At 49.6% G+C, this 22,280-nt stretch overlaps 1 protein-coding gene across 1 annotated transcript in view; it reads right to left on the reverse strand.

Moving 5' to 3' along the window:
- The window catches only part of FHAD1 (forkhead associated phosphopeptide binding domain 1), a 125,638-nt gene that overhangs the window by 58,954 nt on the left and 44,404 nt on the right, over positions 1-22,280 (reverse strand). The window contains exons 5-11 of the mRNA XM_045979202.1: positions 18,121-18,230; positions 14,657-14,875; positions 12,810-12,933; positions 9,150-9,280; positions 7,487-7,576; positions 6,318-6,422; positions 2,051-2,158 (exon numbers count right to left, since the gene is read on the reverse strand). Coding sequence (XP_045835158.1) covers positions 2,051-2,158; positions 6,318-6,422; positions 7,487-7,576; positions 9,150-9,280; positions 12,810-12,933; positions 14,657-14,875; positions 18,121-18,230 — 887 coding nt within the window. The remainder of the gene's footprint in view (positions 1-2,050; positions 2,159-6,317; positions 6,423-7,486; positions 7,577-9,149; positions 9,281-12,809; positions 12,934-14,656; positions 14,876-18,120; positions 18,231-22,280) is intronic.

Raw genomic sequence — 22,280 nt, forward strand, 5'->3', positions numbered from 1 at the left:
CCAAACCGGGTCCTCTACTTCGGTTCCACCGGCTTCTATCCAGTGCCTCCTGGGCGCTGGTGTTTTCAGATTATGGCTGACGAAACAGCACAGTTAAATTAAATCGGGGCACATAGACATTCAAGTTCAAGGTGTCTCTTTCCCAGAGAAGTGAGAGGCAAAGAAGCCCCCTTTCTCTGAGAATTTACTAACACAGCCTGGGTTTTTTGCTCACTGGCAAAATATGGTCATTGACTCTAAAACAGAAAATTACCAAAAAAATTACCCTGAAAATTACAAAAAATATAAACACACACACACACACACAAAACAAAAATAACAACAACAACAACAAAAAGTAAAAATGAGCCCTGAAGGTTGCCACTGAACCAATTTAAAAATGAGAAGGTCCTAATATGCAGGGTTTACTATATTCCGTGGGCCTCTGGGAACACAAGAGTAGACTGATGAACCTCCGAAGGACTCCCATGCAATCAGCCTGCCCAGGGCTGACCAGGGTGGGAGGTGTCTCGAGACACTCCAGGCCACTCTCTGGATCCATACACAAAGGATCGAACTAGCCCAGGAAGAGGTTATGTAGAGAGAGGGCCCTGTGGGTGATGGACCGACCAGAGGCATCCAACAGCACTGCCTGGGGACAGGTCCTCTTGGTTCATGGGCTCAGTCCTGGAGCCACTTGTCTGGGGAGGGGCAGAATCTCAGAGAGGGAGCAGGGCCATGGAAATACAGGGACGGGATGGGAAGGTGGCAGAGACAGGACTCATCCTCCGTCTCCTGGGTCTAGACCTGGAGGAATCTCAGTGTCTCTTAGGGTCCTCCCAAACGACTTCTCCCTAGAGCCATAACCTGGACCTTAGTACTTGGGCAACTGACACAGATCATGCCTTCAGATCAGGTTTGTGTTGGGCACTGCAGAGCACAGGAAAGGTGAGGGTCTAGTCCAGGTGCGCAAAGGGAGGCCCAGATTGGCAGGCTCTCTGCCTTTGCTCTGCATTGGCACCCTGCAGAGACGACACTGTTGAAGGGGCTTTAAGATCTGTCCAACAGTCAGCATCATTATTTAACTCGTGTGTGCCTCTCACAAAGCCAGGTCACGCTGCCCTGTGAAGGCTTGGAAGGGCTTTGGGAACTGGGTCTCATGGGATAGAGGCCTCCTTTAAGGCTTTCTTGGAGGTTTACAAACCCTTCTGAGAATCCAATGGGTGACATGGTAGACCCTCCTTCCCAGAAAAATGAAAGTATGCATGTACACACACACACACACACACACACACACACACACACACACACACACACACACAATGTTCTTGGGTCCCCTGCAGCTGTCCGAGGTTGCCAGAAGACAGCCCCTTGGAGAGAAGTCCAAGGTGGGCTTCCCTCAGAGGGCCATATTCTGGAGGGTCAATGCCCCCCATCCTGGCTTCCCGTTTGCTCTCCCTTAGCCTTTGGTGAAGTCTTGTTTGCATGTTCTGGACCTCACATCTGTGTCACACATAAGAGGAAGGGCCACTGGGCCACCTGGGACCAGGATATTAGAGAAATGGCAACCCCAGATGGGCCTGTCCGAACTTGCTCACCACCCTGCCCAAGGACTTCCCCATCCGGAGAGCGTGCTGACATTCTGGGATCTTACTTTATCTCAAGGACACTGACTGGACGCTGACTGTGACATCTGCTGGTCAACAGAGGAAGCGAAATCATGGTAAATGTCAGGACAAAAATGTGAGGAAGAAAATACTAGAAACACCATGGGATCAAGAGGTTCAAACTCCTCCCAACAGGGAACCACGCAGCGGGTTAACTGGGGCGGGCATGGAGCCGGGAGGGGCTGCCTGGGTCTCAGACAGTGGGGAACTGCTTCGGTGGACAGCTTCCCAGAAGCCTGTTCGAGGTGTCCACTGGGAGGCAGAAGCCACATATGGCTTCTCCCCTGGGATAAAAGGGAGAATTCAACCATGGCCACTGTCCTCACGCATCCCCACCAGTGGCTTGGGTGCAGAAAACCCCTGGGGAATGCACCCCTCTGAAGGAGGCTCTGGAGCTGGCCTACCTGACCTACTGCCCTTTCCAAATTGACTTTAATGAGGTTCTCTCTGTTCCCCATTTCTTGTAGCTGGAGCAATTTCCTTCTGGAATCCTCCTGAAGCTTCTCTTCAACCTGAAATGACGATGAAAGCATATGCTTGCCACTAATGTGATCATAATGCACTCCGGGGAACTTCCTCCAGGAGGACTAATGGCCATGGGGGAGTCCCCGGGAGGCAGGGGGTGCAGCAGCCAGAGGGCAGGGGTCACAGGGTGGAAGCAGGCTCGCAGAAGCCACCCCCCAGGGTAGAGGGCCATGCTCTGCATGCCCAGGCTCAGGATCTGATCCCCTCTGGGTCCCCAGCAAGTTGTGTGACTGCCGAACAGTGTCCTCATCTGTCAAATAGGGACGATGACCCCAGGTGCGCCTCCCAGGGTTACTGCGGGGCCTCCAAACGTTGAGAGTAATGCCAGCACTTCCCGTGGGCTCTACTGGTGCATCAGGGGCTGTGATCTGTAGAAGTGGACAGGGCTGTGATCTGTAGAAGTGGACAGAATGCCCACCAGGTGGCGTCATTCTAAAGCCGCTAGGAACTGCCCCATGCTGGGTACTTGGTTGATGTCACTGTCAGGCTTATTATCCTAACTATTTGTCACTGCCACTTTTAGCACACTCACCAGTGGAAACCGGTCTAGGGGCTTGCTAAACAATATCTTTTTAAGAATCGCAGATCGCAAAGAAGGCATTTACCCCGTGGGGGTTGGGTGGTGGAGAACCTGCCCCTTTATTCTCCGGTAATGGTCAAGGCGAGGTGAGCCTGCAGGTGCTCGATGCTGCCCTCTGCTGGCTATTATGCAAACCTGCAGCTGTGGCCTTCTTTCCCGAACAACCACCTTTGGAAGCACCTGTTGAGCTCAGGGCTCTGGCACTATTGAGAAATGAAGCAAACTCCCCTAAATGAACGTGAGGATTTTGTGCTGAAACCACTTCACGAGCTGTTTCTTAGGGGGATGAGGGGAGGGGGAGTAACAGAAGTAATAAAAGACCCAGAAGAACCCCGCAGAGCTTTCTTGTGAGCAGTGTGGCACAGGGGCTGTAGCGAGGGTAGCTTGGCAAAGCCATCTAACCTTAGCTTCCTCCGCGTACGTCCTCCCCCCACCCCCCACCCATCTAAACATGCTCTGACGTCTATTTCAGCAGACTTTCTCAAACACCGGGAAAGCCAAGTCCAGCCTGGATCCTGCCTTTAGCTCTGCGCCGCGTCTAACGAACAGCACCCCCCACCCCGTTCCCTGCCCCAGCCTCTGGGGTCTTCCCGCGCTGCCACTGCACTCTCACGCCCAGCGATCCCCGAGCCTGTGGCTCCGCACCCCCTCATCTCCAGTCCTCACCTCTGTCCCTCCCCTGGCGAGCCCACCCCCCCCCCCCCACCGCCAGGCACTGAGGACCTCTGCTGGGTGATAAGTGGCCTCCACCTTCTCGTCTGCTTCCTCCCGCCATGCTCTTCATGGTGCTGTGCCAGTCACCAGGCTGTGGAGCAGCTCGGTCTGCCAGAACTTTCTGCTGCAATAGCAATGCTCTGTGTCTGTGCTGAGTGGTAGCCCTATCTGGTTCGCAGGCACTTGAAATGCGGCTGGTGTGACTGAGGAACTCAGTTTTGAATTTTACCTAATCTTGATTAACTTCAGTGTGAAGAGTCACATGTGGCTAGTGGCTATGCCCCAGTGACTGAAGCCAGACCAACACAGCCTCCGGTCTAGGCTTCGCCTCCTACTGACAGGGTGGCTGGCCATGGCCTGGTTACCTAACGAGGGACTAGGAGACTTGATTCCCTCATGTGCGAAATGGAGAGGATCAATGTTGGAGAGAGATGAAATATTTGGCATAATACCTAGTACACAGGAAATCATAGCTATTGTTTTCATCATCATCATTATTATTTTTAGAGGATTTTATTTATTGGATCGAGAGAGCGAGAAAGAGCACAAGTGGGGGGGGGGCAGAGGGAAAGGGAAAAGCAAACTCCCCACTGGACAAAGATACTCATGTGGGACTCAATCCCAGGATTGTGGGATCATGACCTGAGCTGAATGCGGACGTTTAACCAACCGAGCCACCCAGGTGCCTTTTACTATTATTATTGATCACAATGGAATCACACCAGTGCCCTGTTCAAAAGCTTTCGGCAGCTTCCCGCTTGCCTGTGTGGTAGGTCACCCGAGTGCCACACCAATGCAAAACACCCAGTCAAGGACTCAAGAAGCCCATATGAATGCCAAACAAGGTAAAGGAAAATGAATCCACGCCTAAATCATCATAATAAAGCTGCTAAAAATCAAGAGAAAAGAAAACCTTAAGAGTGGCCGGGGAAAACAGATTACACAAAGGTTCGAGAGTTAGGCTTCTAAATGACTTCGAAGTAGAAACAATAGGATCCGAGAGACGAGAGAATGATGGACCTAATGCCACCTGTAACGGAGGAAGAATGTCAGCGCCAATGCAGAAGTCGAGCCTCAGTCAAAATGTGTTTTAAGAATGAAGGTTAAATATTCATTTCCAAAGATGCATATGCAAAAATCTGAGAGAATTTGTTATCAGCACAGCCGTGCTGAAGGAAAACACTAAAGGGTGTTCTTCAAACAGAGGAACAATGATTCCATATGGTGATCAGAGATGCAGAAAAGACAAGAAGGAAGGTAATGTGTGGACATGAATACTGACTATAGAGAAATGGTGATAAGGTCTTCCAGACTTAGTCTGTGGGACACCTGGGTGGTTCATTCAGGTAAGCATCTGACTCTTGATCTTGGCTTGGGTCTTAGTCTCAGAGTCGTGAGTTCAGGCCCTGCATTGGGCTCCATGCTGGGCACAGAACCCACTTAAGAACAAAACAAAACAAAATAAAGGGAATAATTTAGAAAATGACAACAACGGCATACAAATCTGGAGGGGGTGAGCAAAGTTAGCGTTCTATAGTCATTGCCTTACCAAGGAGAAGGGGATAATTATCAAGTAACGTCAGACCTTGGTAAGTCAAGAATGCAGATTATAGCCATTAGGATGACTGTCAAAAACAGTTAAAGAATGAGAAACTCAATTACTACTGGCTTTTGGTAAGTCAAGGCTGAATGCTATTGTCTTGCTATTACTAAAAGAGTAGTAAAAGAGGAAAGAATTTCCAAGCTAATAGAGAGAAAAATGGAATGACAGAAAACCACTAACTCAAAAGAGGGCAAGAAAGAAAAGAAAAAGGAGCGTCACACAGATTATACAGCTGGAACTGAGCAGGAAGGTAGTTTTAAACCCCAGTAAACCAGTGACCACATTATATATAAATGGACTAAAAGACAAAGACTGTCGAAGTAGATTTTACAAAGATGATATAGTATTTAGAAGAGATGTGTCTAAAACTTAAAACAAAGATTTACAGAAAAATAGGAAAAAGACACGCTACGAAAATGCTAACCAAAAGAAAAATGAGTGTGGCCACCAATTATATATATATTTAAAGATTTTATTTATTTGAGAGAGAGAGAAGCAGAAGGGGATGGAGAGGGACAAGCAGACTCTCCACTGAGCGCAGAGCCTGATATTGGGCTTAATTGTAGGACTCTGAGATCATGACCTGAGCCAAAACCAAGAGTTGGATGCCAACTGAGCCACCTAGGTGCCCCACTGCCAGAATTATATTAATGATAAAGCAGATTTTAAGGGGAAAACACGACTAGAGATGAAGAGGGATGTTTTATGATGATCAAAGGGTTTTTTTTTTCCCTAAAGAAAAGTGTTAAATTCTAAATTTATAGGCACCTAGTAACACAGCCTCAAAACATACAAAGCAAAAGCTGACAATACTAAAAGTAGCAATACATAAATGCACAGTATATTTAAAAAAAATATAAACCTCTTCAATGACTGATAGAACACATAGCCAAAAACATCAATAAGAGCGTTTAAGTTTGAACAACATCATTGGCAAATCTGATTTTAATGGATCAATTCTCTCCTGGATAAATTTTACCAGTTAAGAGTTGAAGTCAGTCGAGACTAGTGGAGACATACAGGAGCACAGGGGTCAGACAGACCCGAGTTCACGTTCCGAACGTGAACAGCTACTTTATCTGCAAGCCCTTGGCTAACATCCTTTACCTCTGCGAGCCTCAGTTCCTCAGCGGTCAAGTGGGTTTAACACCAGTACTGACCACACGGAATCGTTGTGAGATTCACGGAGATGATGGGTGTAGAGAGCCTGGCCCAGAGCGGGCCCTGGGCCCCACCGCCCTTGTCTTACCTTGCTCTTTTCTCGCAGCGTCTTGGAGATCACATTCTGTTCGGTACAACTCTTTTTCAGCTCCTCCCTGAGCTTCTTCATTTCTTTCTCCATGTCTTGGATTTGCTGAAAGAGTTTCAACAATAGGAAATCAACTTCCCTGATGGGAAGTAGGAGTTGCCTTCTGGGCTGGAATTTCTGAATCTTTGTAGCTCATTTCATTGGGTTCATTAAGGCAGAAACCTAGTCTGGTATTAGCTTAATTGCTTCCCTTGGGGGGAAAATTCTACATCCGTGGGGCAAAGTAGATATTTTTTTCAATGGATGTATGGGAAACTGGGTAAAGGGAAATGATTAGTTTCTTTTGAAAATCAGCAAGGATCCTGGATTAAACAGTACAAGATATCTATCAACTCATTAGAAGCTCTTCTCCTGGGGTATATTTTTGAGATCTAAATAAGGGCTCCTCGGACGAAACAATGGACGCGGTTCAGAAGGACAGAATGACGAAATTTTTCTTTTCTCCCATTTCGAGGCAGAGAATAGCAATGCTCCTGGCACAGAGAACGGGCGTCTCCTCCTCGTATCTAAGGCTCCGTACTTCCCAGCGAATGGAAACTCACACCAGCTGTTGTGCAAGAGGATTTGGTGGGCACAGGGAATGAACGTTTTCATTTTAGGGCTCGTAGTTTCGTTGCTGTTTATTTCCAAAGTCATCATCTATCTAAGGCAAACGACACCTTTTCTTTTTGTTTTGTTTTTATGAATTGCTGTATCGTTGGTATATTTCTGGAAGGACTCATATATATTCAGAAATATTTCTGGAAGGACTCTGTGTTATTAACTGTGCCCATGCCTTTGATAAACTCTGACAGTGGAACATGACACTTTGGGCACCACGGGTCTAGGGTGTGTCCCCTGCCCAGCCCCAGCGGGAAGGCACCCACTGCCCAGAGAATGCTGGGAGAGTTTTTTTTTTTTTTTTTTAATGATATTTTCAGCCACCTCTTCCTGGAGGCTAGAGACAGCATTTGAGAACTAGGCGGCTAGGTTAACACTAAATCATTAAGCCCCACAGCTTAGGCTATCTAATGGGCCAAGGAATCCCTCCCCGTCCCACCCCCAAGAACCCCTGAAGGTCAGAGTCTAGCCCTTCTGGGGATACCTAGCAGTGAGGAGGCTCAACTCACAATTTTGCAGAGTTTTAATTCTTTCCCTTGGGCTTCTTGGTACTCCTTGTGCGCATCTTCCTTCCGTAACTCTTCTTTCAGCACGGAGCACTGTGGAGAGAACGGACAGCAAGACCACGTGGGGCTGTCCGCGGGTCCCTAGTCCCCCTTTTTGCCCTGAGAGCGTTTCCTGTTGCTTCAGCCAATCACTCCCCCAAATTCTCAGAAGCGAGGCCGCCTATGTCCAAGGGACGCCCGGGACCCTGCAGCAGTTCCTAGTCACCCTTCTCATGAGCTCTGGGGGTAACGTGTGTAAATTCTTCCTCAAGGGGCGCCTGGGTGGCTCAGTGGGTCAAGCCCCTGCCTCCGGCTCAGGTCATGATCTCAGGGTCCGGGATGGAGCCCCACGTGGCGCTCCCTGCTCGGCGGGGAGCCTGCTTCTGAGCCCTCTCCTCCCACTTCCTGCTAACTCTGCCCCCTCTCTCAAAATAAGTGAATAAAACTTTGAAAAACATATATTAATGTGGATTTCTAGGGCAGCATTTTCTTTCCTATCCCTCCAGTTTTGCTGCTCAGCATCACCTACTTCTATTTCCCTAAAATTCACACGCATGAGGACTGCCCAGGGCCGCCAGCTGGGGGCAGGAGCCTCTGTGCTAAGGGCAGGCACAGAGGCAGAGGGCAAATACCTCATCCCGAGGTCAGTGAGGAAAGGGAAACGGGGAGAAAAAGAATCCGAATGTACTTCAGGAAGCAGGACAGTTCGAACGCGGACGCTGTTCCTTATCTCTTCCACTCAGCACCAGCTCCGCAACCCGCCCTCCCTCCAACACGCACGCGCGCGCACATGCACGCACGCGCACACGCACGCACGCACGCGCACACGCACGCACGCACGCACGCATGCGCCCCACAGGAAGCCGTGGTCCGGTGGGACTAGGGAGTCAATCTGCCTGGTACGGTCCGGGCCCCGCCAGGCGGCTGAGCAGCTGCAGAGGCCAAAGAGCCCGACTGAGGTCAGCCTCTCATTTCTCCAAAAATGGTTTTGTTATTCCCATTTCGCAGATGTGGAAACAGAGGCCCAATATGCTACGAGAAAGGAAAGCTCCTGGTCCCTCCGACCCCAAAGCTCGCGCTCTGCATCTTCTGGCTCCCACACTGAGTGTCGGACTAAGCACCTGATGTTACTTCCTGCGCCTTTTCTTTGGAACTGCGAGTTCTAGTCCCCCCACCTCCCTGCAGACAGAGCTACGCGACCAGGCAGCCGCCGGAATCTCTGAGCTGCCTCCCCAAGATGACAGCTGTTGGGTTTTACCTCGACTCATGGAAACACACAGAGCACACGCATCCTGAGAAGTCTTCATCTACAGGCTCAGGGTTCCAAAGTCAGGACTGAAACATCATTTGCAGAGTCAAAGTTACACTTTAAAAGTTCTTTACCTTGCAGAGAACCTGGCCCCTTGCCTTTAGTCTCTCCAGGAGGGCCTTTGGTGTTTGGGCCCACCGAGCAGCTGTCCTCCCTGTGCCTTCCCTATGCCGTAGGGCACTGGCATGGTCTTGCAGTGGTGGGAGAAATGGGAGTGACATTGAAAGCCAGGGTCCAGGGTATGTGAGATAAGTCATGGGACTCTGATCTGCTTTTTGGGGACAGCTACAAGGACGATGATGGCACCCCAACACTCACCCTGGAGTTGAGGGCTTCAAGCTGGTGATCCTTTTCTTTGTTCTCGCTTTTTAGTTGGTTCACCTCCTGTTTGAGTCGTTCGATTTCCTCATCCTTTGTTAACAATTCTTTCTGCAATGACGACACCATCCCTGTAAAAAAATAAAATAAAAAATAAACAAAGACTCGCAGAGCTCAAAGGGGCAGGAAGGATTACTGTTGCCACAGCTGTCAGTCAACTTGAGGCTGAGTCCCTTCTGAACACGGGCGGTCCCTGGTCCTTGCTTGCAACTGAGGAGCTTGTGTCCAGGCTCCCGGAGCTGGGCCAGGGATGACACTGAAATTCGTGGAACAGTGTTTAAGACCTCAGTGAGAACAAGAAGTCAGCGAGTGTTGCCGGAAAAAGAAAAAGCCTGTGGGTTTGGCAGGAGCATCCACACCATGGACCCGGAGAACAAAGTCTCAGTGCAGGGAAAGACCAGGAATTTTTCACCAGAGGCCGTAAAAAGTCTTGTGGCAGAAGGAGGGTGTGAGAAGGTGGCTGGATTCACACTGAGACCTGAGTTTGGAACACATTTCAACCACTTAGTAGCATGGCATTCTTGGACAAGTTATTTCCCCTGTAAGTATCTTTCACTGTATCTCCCCCATGGAGTTATTACAAGGGGTAAAGACCTATAAAGAACATAGGAGAGCGGCTGACCCATAGCATTTGTTACAGGTACCTATTATTTTTTATGGTAGCCGGCTTCTAAAATGGCCCCAGTGACCTCAGCCTCCTGGAATTCCTGCTCTGGCACAGCCCCCTCCCACCATGAGTAGGGCCGATGTGCGGAACCAGTATGATACTGTGGAAAAGATGGACTGTGACTTCCTAGATGGGTCATAAGAGACACTGCGGCTTTCTCTGTGCTCTCTGTTGGATCACTCACTGGGGGAAGCCAACCACCATATTGTGAGGACGCTCAAGCTGCCAGGGGAGAGGCCCACATTCTGGGGAATGGAGATGTCCAGCTGACAGCCGCGTGGACCAGCCATTCTGGAAGCAGATCCTCCAGCTCCCGCTGGGGCTTTAGATGAGGTGACAGTCACCCCCGCCAATGTGTTGACTGCTCCACATGGGAGACCTTGCAAACCAAGTCACCCCACGTTCCTGAGCTCCAGAAGCTGGATGAGATGATAAAATAGTGGTTGTTGTTTTACCCACTAACTTTGGGGATAACCGGTTATGCAGCAGGAGATAAGTACATTACTGGACTTCCATGAGTGAGGACACGTGGGAAGAAGGGTGCAGAAATGCTGTGGGACTGGATGAGCTCATGTGTTTCTCTTCTCGGAAGAACGTTATGCCCAATTTTATGGGTAGCTGTCAATCAGAAAAGTATGTGAAATAAAGGACAAGTGATCCAGAATTTCATCTGAACAGTAAGCTCTGTCATAGGACACGGTGAGGTTACTTTGAAACAGGTTGATCCCTTTGGGGCTTGCCTTCTGGCTTTGTGAGGTGGGACCAGAGCAACCTTTAGTCTAGAGGTGATGGGGCCTCATGATTAAGCGAACACCTTTTTGACTCTCTACCAGATACCCTGTGTGTTGGGAGGCCTCTCCCTTCTGGAGGCTGGGAAAATGAACATCCCTAGCCCGTGTGAGCTTCGAGATGGTTCCCTCTGCTCCTATTGGGTTTTCTTTCCCTGCCCACATATGTGTGGCTCAATACTCAGCTGAACACTGGTGGGGGACCCTCTAAAGATCACCGGGGCTCTCTCTCTGTGGTTTCTCCTCTCTGGCACGCTGCCCAGCGCCCTGTAGCTGTGTTGGCTTCTCCAATGCTATCCCCTCAACGTGGGGGGGTCCTCTGGGCTCTGCCTGGGGTCTCCTTCCTGTGCTGTGGTCTGGAACCCCTCTGTGGGCACTAAGCTGGGGCAATCATAGGGTTCCTGGTTTGTTTCCTCTCTCCTGGATCATGGTCACATGAAAATAATTACTGCAGATTAATTTTTTTCTTTTTTTGGTGGCTTCAGGCAGAAGAGTCTGAAACCCAGTCTCTGTCATTCCATCTGCCCTGTTCGTCTTTCCTGCCTCTCTCATTGTAGAAGCAGGTGTTGTGATGGCCTCTGTGAGCCTGGTCCCTGAGTGGCTACGATGAGCAAAGCCCTGGCTAAGCCAAGATGGACACCAAAGTGGAGGCAAGACATGAGGCTGCCTGTTATAAGCCACTGAGCCTCAGGGCCCATTATTGCAGTGAAACCCAGCCCTGTGCTTCTGGAACTTGAATGTGCGTATGACCCCCCGGGGATCTCACTAATGTGCAGATGCCCCTTCAGGAGGTCTGGGCTGGGGCCTGAAACTCTGTGGTTCTCTCCAGGACCCAGGGCGGGAAGGGCTCGGGAAATATCTGAGGACAGGGAAGAGCATGAACAGGCCTGGCAGGTGGTGGCGGTAGGGGCGGGAAGTGGCAGAGTGAGGCGGAGGAAAAGCCTGGAGGTGAACCTGCCAGGGGTCAGGCAGTCCCGGCACAGGACGTCGAATTCATAAAGTCATGGATGGCCATTCACCTGTGCCTCAGCATTAGCTCGCTGGGCCTTTGCAGCTCTGGATGCGTTTCCTGCTGTGTAGCAGGTGCTCTGAGAGCACTGTGCCCCATCTGGACTCACTGCCTGTTCCCCCTCGCCTGCCTCACTCCCTCCCCTCTTTCTCTGTTAATGGCCCTATCCTTCTCAGGCATGTGATTTCTCTCTAAAAACCCCAGGGGCTCCCCATCCCCCTTAGAATAAAACCCAGACTCCTCCCTGTGACCTGCCTCCCTCTCTGACCCTGCCCGCCCCCCAGCCCCATGTTTACCCCACTCCAGCCACACTCACCTTCAGCTCCTCCCATGCTGCCAGCTGGGCCCAGCCTCAGGCCCTTTGCGCTTGTGATCCCTCCGCCTGGAACACTTTTCCCTCTGGCTTCTGACTGTTCTTCCCTTTCACCTCTTCAAAGACCTGTCCTTGCCTGCCCACTAAGCTATTCTTCCTTCACTCCCACGCCTGAAGCACTTCACTCCCACGCTGGCCAGTGTTCTCTGAAACTGGCTTATCTACCTGTTTACTTTTGGTGTCTGTCCCCAACTTGCAAATATGAGCCCTAGGAGCACAGGAACATTGTGCTCAGGGCTGTCTCTCCCCGGCACCTAGAACAGGGCCTTATACCTAGTAGGTGCTCAGTTAACACGTGGAATGAATGAAAGGATCCAGGGTAAGAAACGGCTGGCCTCTGGACAGTGTGTTGTGCCTCACCCCAAGGACTATAGTGTGAAGCCCCCTCTGCTGGCCAGTTAGGAAATGTTTTCACCCGGGCCCAAGGGCACCAGGTGCCCTAATGCGCTGCCCACATTCCAGCTTGTACTGAAGTGGCTTCTGGAACTCCCTGTATTCTTCCTGGTGAGCCCAGCGCTTGCTAGACAGAACTAAGTGATAACCTTCCCTCAAATAGTTAAAAAGGCCCTGGCCTAGGAACTGGATGGCAAAAATCCTCTCTTGAGGGCTGCCTCCAACTCACAGACACAGGCCGCTCAGAAGACCTCTCAGACTGCACCCCAGATCAGTGAGCAGCGGTGCGGTGGTTGATTGGTGATGTCTGCTGTGGCCCAGGAAGGAGGGGGATGGGGTAGCTCTCAGGCCCACATCAGAGAGAGCTCACCTGAGGTGATGGCTTTGTCCCTCCTCAAGTTCTCACTCTCGTTCTTCAGGGATGTGATTTCTGAGTTCCTCTCAGACAGCGTCTGGCACAGCACCTGGCTGTAGCCTTTCTGCAGGTCACTGATCTGTCGGAGGAGACAAGACACAGTCAGAGGGGGTCAGCCCGGGTGTACGGGATACGCGGGTACTTCTTCCCGGTTGGACAACAGATTTGGATAGATCTTTGGTGGGGGAGCTGGGGACACCGAGCTTTTTAGTTTTAACTGGTAGAAGGTACAGGAGAGGAGCTGTTCTTCAGTGACCACCATGTCATATGGGATGAAAACGATTCCTAATGTGCCTTCCTACCACCTTTGGACTCTTGGCCAGAAAGAGAACAGCTGCTGGTCTCATCCAGCACCGACCGGATGCAGAGCAAAGCTCACAAGAGGGAAGCAGGTTGTAAAATTAACTTCCTCGAATGAGAACAATGGTAGCTTGTATCTCATAGAACACTCCAGAGCTCACTAAGCCCTTTCCAAGATGCTACTCTCATCGCTCCTCACAGCATCGCAGGAGGCTGAGGGTCCCCCCACCCATGCTCCCATTTTGCAGGCGAGCAAACTGAGTCTCACAACGGTGAGGATCCCACGGCTGGCACAGGTGGAGTTAGGATCCAGCTGGTCTCCAGGCGCCCGGTTCCAACCTTGCCGGGTGGCTCCAGGCACCGGAGTGCGGGCTGCAGGCTGTAAAGCACAGTGTGGACTTGGGATCCTGACTCTGGGTGTCTGTTGCTGCTCTTTGAGCTGATGATGAACACAGGGAGGACACCAGATTGTGTCTCACTGTTTCATTAAGTGGGGTGATGGCAGTCCCAATCAGAGAGGATTGTGAAAAGTATTTTAGTAAGTTAGCTTATGTACAAGAGCTTGGATCGTGCCTGGCACACGGCAGACAGGTGGTAGCTGTGACTGTCCTCTGACCTCACTACCCAGGTGTGAGCTGCAGCTCCTCAGTCAACCCTCTTATCCTGCTGGGGGGAGGGGGACTGCCCATGAGGGCGCAGAGACCTTTGCCAGCAGATGGCGCTCACGGTCCTTGTTTTCCGTTTCAGTCCCTGAAAACCTTGTCATTCTTACTCTGGGAGAATGAACAGGGTTCAAGTTCCCTGGCTCATTTCAAGCACTATCATTGTTCAGATTCTACGACAGCTGGGTGGGGTAGGTACACGTGCTTTTCCCCTGGGGCATCTGAGACATTAGGAAGAGGACACCTGCTGGAAGGTGATGGCGCACGGATGACTCTGTCCCTCACCCTCCCCAAGGCTATACTTTTGCATGTTGTGTTTTGCTCCCTGCCCCGAGCTCTTTCTGGCTGGGGCTGGGGTGGGGGGTGAGAGTCACTGAGGCAATGGAGCTGGGTAGAGACAGCAGGCGGGGTGAAAGCATAGGGTCTGCGAGGACGAGGACACACACCTGCGTTCAACCTGCCCCGCCCCCTCTAACTTGCTGTGTGGACTGAGCAAGTTCCTGGGAGGCTCTGAGCCTGCCTCGGTCTCCTCATCTGGAGAATGGTATGCGTCAGAGAACCGTGGGGTTTAAGCGAGCCAATTCATCTACCAAACTTGCACCAAAGCTTGCTCCTTGTAGGTGCTTAACAAAAGTGAACGTGGTTCTCCTGGGCTGGGAGCCTGCCACGCCCCCGATTCCTGGGATGTGTGTTCATTCCACGGTGCACTGTGCTGACCTCCCCTTTTCTATCTGGGTGACTCCCCTTGGTGCTTCCCTGGCTCTCCCCCACAGCTGTCGCCCCCCCCCCCAGGCCCCCCGACTCCAAGGCCTCCACCACCTTGTCTCCGAGTCTACCCACCTGGTTTTTCAAGCTCTGGATCTCTCTGCGTTTGGCATCGATGTCCTCATCCAGATCCTGCAACCGACTCTGCCTGGACGAGGTGGACTCCGACAGCCTCTGACTCAGGCTGGCCACTTCATTCTGCAGCTTTGCAATCACCGCGTCTTTGTATTTGGATTCAAGTTCAAAATCCGAGAGGCGACTGATTTCTTTCCCCAGCAGCAGAATGATTTCATCCTGGGTGGCGGCCAGATGGGGAGTTTACTAGGTGTGGGTCCCGCCACAAGGCTGAGCCCATTTTAAAAATGCAGGGAAAACACGGTGCGATTCTTTTGGGAGGGTGAGGGCAGGTGGGGAGGGGAAAAAAGCAGACTTTGAAGGTTATCTCCATCACTTGGAAAACCTCACAGAGACAAGAGTTTGGGGGAAATGATACACTTGTATACCGACTCCTGTAATAGGTGTTTATACCTCACAGGCACTGAAAATTTCCTTTCCTGTAAAATTACACTTTCATGATGAGAACAACTCCCCCACCTGGGAACTTTTGTTGCTAGGGAGTTTATTTATAATATTTTTGTTTATAATATTCAGCCTAGCACAGGGGGGACCCAGGAAAGGTTGTGAGGAAAACGATACTCTATTTGACCACATCCTGCGTATAATGAAGACTATTTTTTAACTTAAAAAAGTTAATAAATTCTGAAATATTTCTTTCCTCTTTCCTCCCTTCCAGTACTTCCTGCCTCTTTGCGTTATTGACGTAAAAATTTACTCCACATAACTGAGTCTGTAGAGTAAATAAGCAGGAGTGGGGATTTATTCGTGTGGGCTCATGTCAACTTTGAGTTGGGGAAAACAAAATTGCCGACCGACTTTACCCACAGGTATAATTAACCCAGTTCTCCCTCTCTCCAAAAGAAAGAGCTCTGCCGCCAAAGAATTTGTTAGGCTTCTCCCCAAAAAGAAAAAAAAATTCCCCTAACTTCTTAACAGAAATCATCAATAAAATGTCAAAAAAACTGAAACACAAGTCCCCAGGTGTATCTGCAAATATAGCTACAGAATTTCTGCTTTTAAAGTAGTCCCTGCTCTTCCAACAATTTCCCACTGGTTGGAAGGAGGTAAATGAGTAATTTGTAGGCCAACTCGTTTCCTGGGGAGCTTTAGCCAATCAGCTCCACGACCTTCCAGCTCCCGGCCCAAGGAAGGACAGGGTTTCTGCTGTGAGGAAGCTTCTTTGGCATTGCCAGTTGCTGCCAAGGATCTTTCTTTGAATCCCTGCAAATGCTTGTGGCAAAATTTCAGGGCAGAGCATCAGACAGATTCTGTACTGGGCAGCCATGACTGTTTCACCCAATTAATTCATGCAATAAACATTTATTGAGCAGCTACTATGTGCCAGGCCCTGTGCTGGGCTCTGCAGTATAAAGAAGCCTGTAAGGTGTGCTGTGCAGATACAGTGGCTGTCTTTCTGTGAGGCCCCCAAACTCTTCCCTGAGAGAGGGGTCCCCCTTCCAAGTAGTCTTGGTAGGACTGTCAATCATGTGCCCTGCTCTTTCCTGTCCCCGCCCTCCCGCCCCGTGCATGTGACCCAAGCTGGTCAAGTTTTCTCACAGAGGGAGAGGATCGTGCCTCCTTTTGGAGCACAAACTTTAAATTTATGGGCTTATGAGTTTGTCTTTTCCAGCACAGGCAGCCTGTGTGCTGTAGAGAGCCAAACACTGAGGGAAACAGAAGGAAGAGATCAGTAGTAGGGACTGTTTTGATGTCGCTTAAGTTCCTGTATTTAGTCATCCCTGAAGCTAGCAGGCTTTTAAATTTTCAAGAAGATGAGTCAATAAATGCCTTTTTTTTTTTTTTTTTTTTTTTTTTTTTGCTTAAGCCAAATTGTTTATTGGCACCTGCATTTGAAAGAGTCCTGGAAAGTCAGGGCATAAATGGCTTATAAATAGAAAAAAAATTATAAATGCGGTTGCATTCTTTTTCCAGTTAAAACCGGGGAGGACTAAAAAATGACCACAAATGCTTTGCAGCTTCTGCACTCAAGAGGTAGAATCGACTTCCCCATTCCCTAAGTCTGGGCAGGTCCTGTGTCTTGCTTTTGACCAATAAAATGTGGCAGAAGTGATGGGCAACAATTTCCAGGCAAGTTCTTTAAAGGCCATACGGCATCTGTTCTGGCCCTCCGGGAAGCCTGGGGCCACCACGCTGTGAAGCAGCCCCGGATGACAGACCATGTGCAGAGAGAGGCCCATCACGCCAGTCATGCGGGCTCAGGTTCCAGGCGTGGGAATGAGGCCATCCGAGTGGCTGGACCATGCCACCGGCTGACTTACAGTTGCATGAATGAAGTCAGGGGACACTAGCAAAAGAACATTCCAGGTCACCCTGTAGATTCTGGGAACTAACAAATTCCTGTTTTTTGTTTGTTTTTTGGTGTTTGGTTTTTTTGGAGTAGGCTTCACACCCCACTTGGGGCTTTAACTCATGACCCTGAGATCAAGAGTCATATGCTCTACTGATTGAGCCCACCAGGTGCCCAATAAATTGCCACTTTAAGCCACTAAGTTTTGGGGTGGCTTGTACACAGCAAGAGAGAACTGGTAACAGCGTCCTGCGAACCTGGCTTCTTGCCTCACTGCAGCACTTCTCCAAGGTCTGGTCCTGGGACACCTGCCACCTGAGGTTGCAGATTCCCACGCCCAGCCTGGACCTCAAGCGGTTCTGCTCCTCACAGACTCAGAGAATCGCTGCGGGCTCAGGCCCTGGCCTTTAAGGAAAGTAAGATATCACGGGACTTGCTTCTTTTAGGATAATTTTAGTTTGTGTCGATGTAGGGTGAAATCAACCTGGACCCTTCCCAGCAGGGCTCGAATTCACTTGCTCTGGCTCCCATTCCCGTTTCATTCTAAACCTCTCCCGTCCTTCAACAAGCCTCTGTCCTTGCTCTTGTCCTCGGCTTCATTGCTCACTTCTTCCCGCCAGGGAACATGCTTTCCCCGCCACTGTCCCACCACTCATGGCTGACCAAACGGTTCCTGTGTGGGAGTCAGGAGGACCAGCTTGCAAGCTGACCAAGCCCAGTTTTGAATCCCAGCTCTGCCCCTCACACTGGGCAACCTTGGGCCACTTGCTGAACCTCTCTGAGCTTCGGCTCTCTCCTTTGTAAAGTGAGGGTGATAACATTTATTTTGAAGATGGTGAAGATTCCTGAGCTAATTGAATGTCAAGGGCCCAGGACACGGTCTAGCATACAGTAGGTGCCAATACTTTGCGCTCGTGGATGTTGTTATTTGGGATAAAATGAGCAGTTACCAAGCCTTTGGTTGAATGCCCTGGGAGTAAAAGATGGTTTCTTAGAAGTAGTTAAAAAAAAAAAAAAAAAAAAAGAGGCACTTCTAGACTGTAGAGAACAAGAGGCAATCCCTTTGCAGTCTCTCTTGCTGCTATAGCTCTGTCCTTCCCCAGAGACCCCTCACCTTCTCCTGCTGGGCTGTGTCCTGGTCCACATAAATATCCCTGGAAGGTCCCGCCCTGGGAACTCCATCGACCACTGACGGTTCCGATAGTTCCACAGCATTGGTCCACACTAATGCACAAGATCAACAGAGAGCACACAGGACATTGTGAGTGTCCCTGAGGTCCAGAAGGATATTTCTAGGCTATCTATATAATTCTTTTCCTGCTGTTATTAAAAATGGCAAAGCAGTCTATGTTTATTTTAAAGTGATGAAAAAGGCATTATAGAAGTATCAGAAAGGGAAAGAACTGCCTCCTCCATCTTCTCCAGGGTTAGCTGTGCTGATTCACTTTGGTGCGTCCCTTACTAGGCTTTTTGCTATTCCATGTAAGAGCTGGTGACCTTGGGCAAGTCATTTACTCTCTAAGCCTTAGTTATATAACTTACATGTTATAGTCTCTGTTACAAAGGGCACTTGGAGGATTAAATGAAGTAGTGATATAGAGCAGGGGTTGGCAAACTATGGCACTAGGGACAAATCTGGCCCCCCAGCTGTTTTTTGTAAATAAAGTTTTATTGAAACACAGTCATTCATTTACATATTGTCTATGGCTGCTTTCCAGCTAAAAAGGCAAGGTTGAGTAGCTGTGACGGAGACCATATAGCTCACAGAAACTAAAATATTTACAGAAAAAGCTTCTCTTTACAGAAGCTTCCTGCTCCTGAGCACTATATTAACATTAAACACTAAATGTTAGCGATTTTTATTGCAATTATATCTTAAAAAAAAAAAAGATTTCTATTGCTGAGGTCTTTTCCCCCAGCCTGCTTTTTCACTTGACAATATATCAAAAATATCTTCCCATGTCAGTATTTGTAGCTATGCTATGTTTTTTTAATAACTAGAAGTTTATACTTTTTAATCCCCTTCATTATTTATACTGTGTTCTTTTTTTAAAGATTTTAAAAATTTTTTAAAAGATTTTATTTGAGAGAGAGAGCGTGGAAGAGTAAGCATGAACTTGGGGAGCGGGGTAGGCAGAGGGGAGGCAGACTCCCCACTCAGCAGAGGCGGGGCTCCATCCTGGAACCCCAGGATCATGACCTGAGCCAAAGGCAGATGCTTAGCCGACTGAGCCACCCTGGCGCCCCAAGATTTTATTTTTACGTAATCTCTGCATCCAGTGTGGGGTTCAAACCCATGACCCTGAGATCAAGAGTTGCGTGCCCCACTGACTGAGCCAGCCAGATGCCCCCTATGCTGCATTTATTTTTAATGGTAGAGCTGCAGTCCATCATGCAAATGTGCCAAACACATTTAACTTGGATCCACTTGATAGACATTTAGGGTTTCCTGATTTTTTTTTTTTTTTTTGCTTATTTCCCCCCAATATCACAAGGGTTGTTTATGAGTTTCAAGAGTCCCGGCGTTGTTCTGTTTGGAGGCCCCCCTCTGTATCACATCAAACACACCACGATTTACTCACATTAACACTGAATATATATATTTATATAATTATATATATATATATTTTTTTTTGGGGGGTGTACAAACTTGAAAAGATTTCTCTATTTCTGTTTTTGAGATCATTTGGCACTAAGTGGCAAGTTTTAAATTTCCAGCTGACTGATTTCTGGGCAATCACTTCACATTCTTGTCTTCTTGTGAAGTGAGAAATTGAACCAATTGTTTTCAAAGGCTATGAAACATTAATGAATGTTAACATTAACAATTAATGAAGTACACAGCGTCACATTTGTGGACATTTACTCAGTCATTTATTCCCTTTGATTCTGCATTTTTTATTTATGCATTGCAGAGCCAACGATTTCCTCCCCCAGGTCTCGACCGTGTTTGCGGACTCCAGAAGCAGGAATAGACATAGTCAAAGGCCCGTGGTGCCTGGCAAATGCGTAGCCTTGTGTGTTGGATGAGTGGCCTCGGCCACAGTGTTTCCTGGGTACATGGAAGGAAACGGGCTTGGGCTCCCAACCGCCCTCCCTGCGTCTGCACCGGAACAGGCTGGGATAGACCTGCTGTAGCTGGACCTTGGGTCACATCCCCTCCCTGGCTAACACCTGCCATCACTTCCTGCTTTTTACAGGGTCTCAGGCCACGTTCCTCCGGGAGTGCGTGCTTCAGCCACACTGCCCCACATCTCACACTCGTCCCACCCTCCGTCCACCGTTGCCACTCACTGTCCCTTCCGCCTGGAATGCTGTTCCCTCCCCTCTGCACTTTGTGGAGGTCACTTGCCTTTCAGTGCTTGGCTTGAGCATCACCCCCTCAGGACACCTTCTTGATCCCCCAGCTAAGTCGGGGCCTTCCAGTTCTGAGCCCATGGGGCACGGGGCATCTCTGCTGCCGGGTGCTGTCCTGGTTACCACATCATAGATGCTGTTCTGTGATCCTTTTGTCAATGTCAGTCTCCCCGACGGAATGGTAAGTTCTGTGAGGTTGGGGACCACGTCTCAGTTTGTGCCCCATAAAATGAATGGACTAATCCCATCTGACAGATGTGTAAACGGGTACAGAGAGAGAAAAGCTCTGCCCAAGCACCCAGAGCTGGAAAGAGGCCAAGTTCCGGCACGAACCCCCACCTGTCCCCGTTCCGTGATGCGCTCATGGACGGGAAAGGTGCTCAGGAGTGTTGTCTAAGAGCAAAAAGCTCAGGGCCTGGCCCACTCATAAACAATAACTCATGAAAGGCTTGTTGGTCGCCAGTGCCTTCCATACGTCACTGCAGGGGCTCACAAAATCCGCTGTGAGGCCGGTGCTGTTATAGCCCTGTGGAGAAGCCCAGGTGCGGAGACGAAGGCCACGCATCTGGGAAGGGGCAGTCAGGTCTGACCCAGTCGGTCTGGCTCCAGAACCCGTACACACACCAGCGGGTAGGAGGTCCTCCCTGGTAGTGAACATGTGAGTGAGGCAGTGAGTGAGGAATTTAGGGACTGGTTCCCATGACAAACCCATCAACAAAGAGCAGTTTTGCATGAACCGTGCCCCATGGAGTGTCTCCCCTCCTGCTGATTGCCAAGGACTGGATCTGGGATTCACTCAATGGAGTTTTAGCCGCTGCCTATGAAACTGGTAAAGTGACCAACTGTCTGCGGGGCTTCCTGGGATGGGGGGCTTTCCGTACAAAGCCGGCAAAGACCCAGGCAGACCGGGGCCAGTTGGTCTCCCTAGAAATAGTCGAGAACTGGAAGCTCCCTACTTACCCACCCACACACCCACTTGGTTTCCTGTCTCCATGGTGGAGGCCAACAGAGCTGTGGACAGAAAGGGCTTAGGGAAGAGGTCCTGCCAGGGGTACTGGCCTCACAGCTGGGACAGCAGGTGTGTTCATGCCACCCCTGAGCATGGGCCTTCGTGTTCTGTCAGTATTCTGCGTGTGGGGAGCAGGCTCTGGGCCCGGGAGCCCAAAACACCAAGATGGCGGCTCCCTCTCTCTGAGGAATACTCCTCCTGCTTCCTCCCCGGGAATTCTGGAAGGCAGCTGCTGCTACGGGGTCGGGGGCAAGTGAGGAACAGAATAAGGAGCAACAGAAGGGCTGGAGAATGTCACTGAGCAGGGCTGTCTGAGAGAACTCTGATGAGAGTTGCTTTAAGAGAATTTAAACTTCTCTAGTACCAGCCACATTAAAAAGGTAAAAAGATGAAACTGACTTTGAGATACATTTTATTTAACCCAGTACATTAAAACATTATTATTTCAACCTGTAATCAAGGTCAAAATCATGGAGGTATTTCACATTCTTTTCCTTTGGGCACCAAGTCTTTGAGATCCCGGGGTTCCGTTTACACTTAGAGCGCCCCTCAAAGTAAGCTGCCTTTTCAACGGGAAAACTTGATCTCTATTTGGGCCTCTCCAAAACTTGCAGTTGAAGAAGCAGATTTGCATTCTCAAGACATTCCACGCATACTTTAAACCTCCCGGTAACTGAATCAAGTATCGGTTTTGAAATTAAAGTTAGTGCAAATTAAACATTTCGTTCCTCTGTCCCAGTAGCGGTCTTAGCTCCGTCCGCATGGGGCTGGTTGCTACCCCGTCAGAAAGCACAGGCCTGGAACATTTCCCCTTTTGCTCTTCCTTACTTGATATCTCTTTTCTTGCCAACATCTATAACTGGATTTTTTTATTTTTAAAAGGAATATGGGAGAAGTGAGATTAAAAA

Source organism: Meles meles, chromosome 1 (assembly GCF_922984935.1).
Source record: "Meles meles chromosome 1, mMelMel3.1 paternal haplotype, whole genome shotgun sequence".
Classification (NCBI taxonomy): domain Eukaryota; kingdom Metazoa; phylum Chordata; class Mammalia; order Carnivora; family Mustelidae; genus Meles; species Meles meles.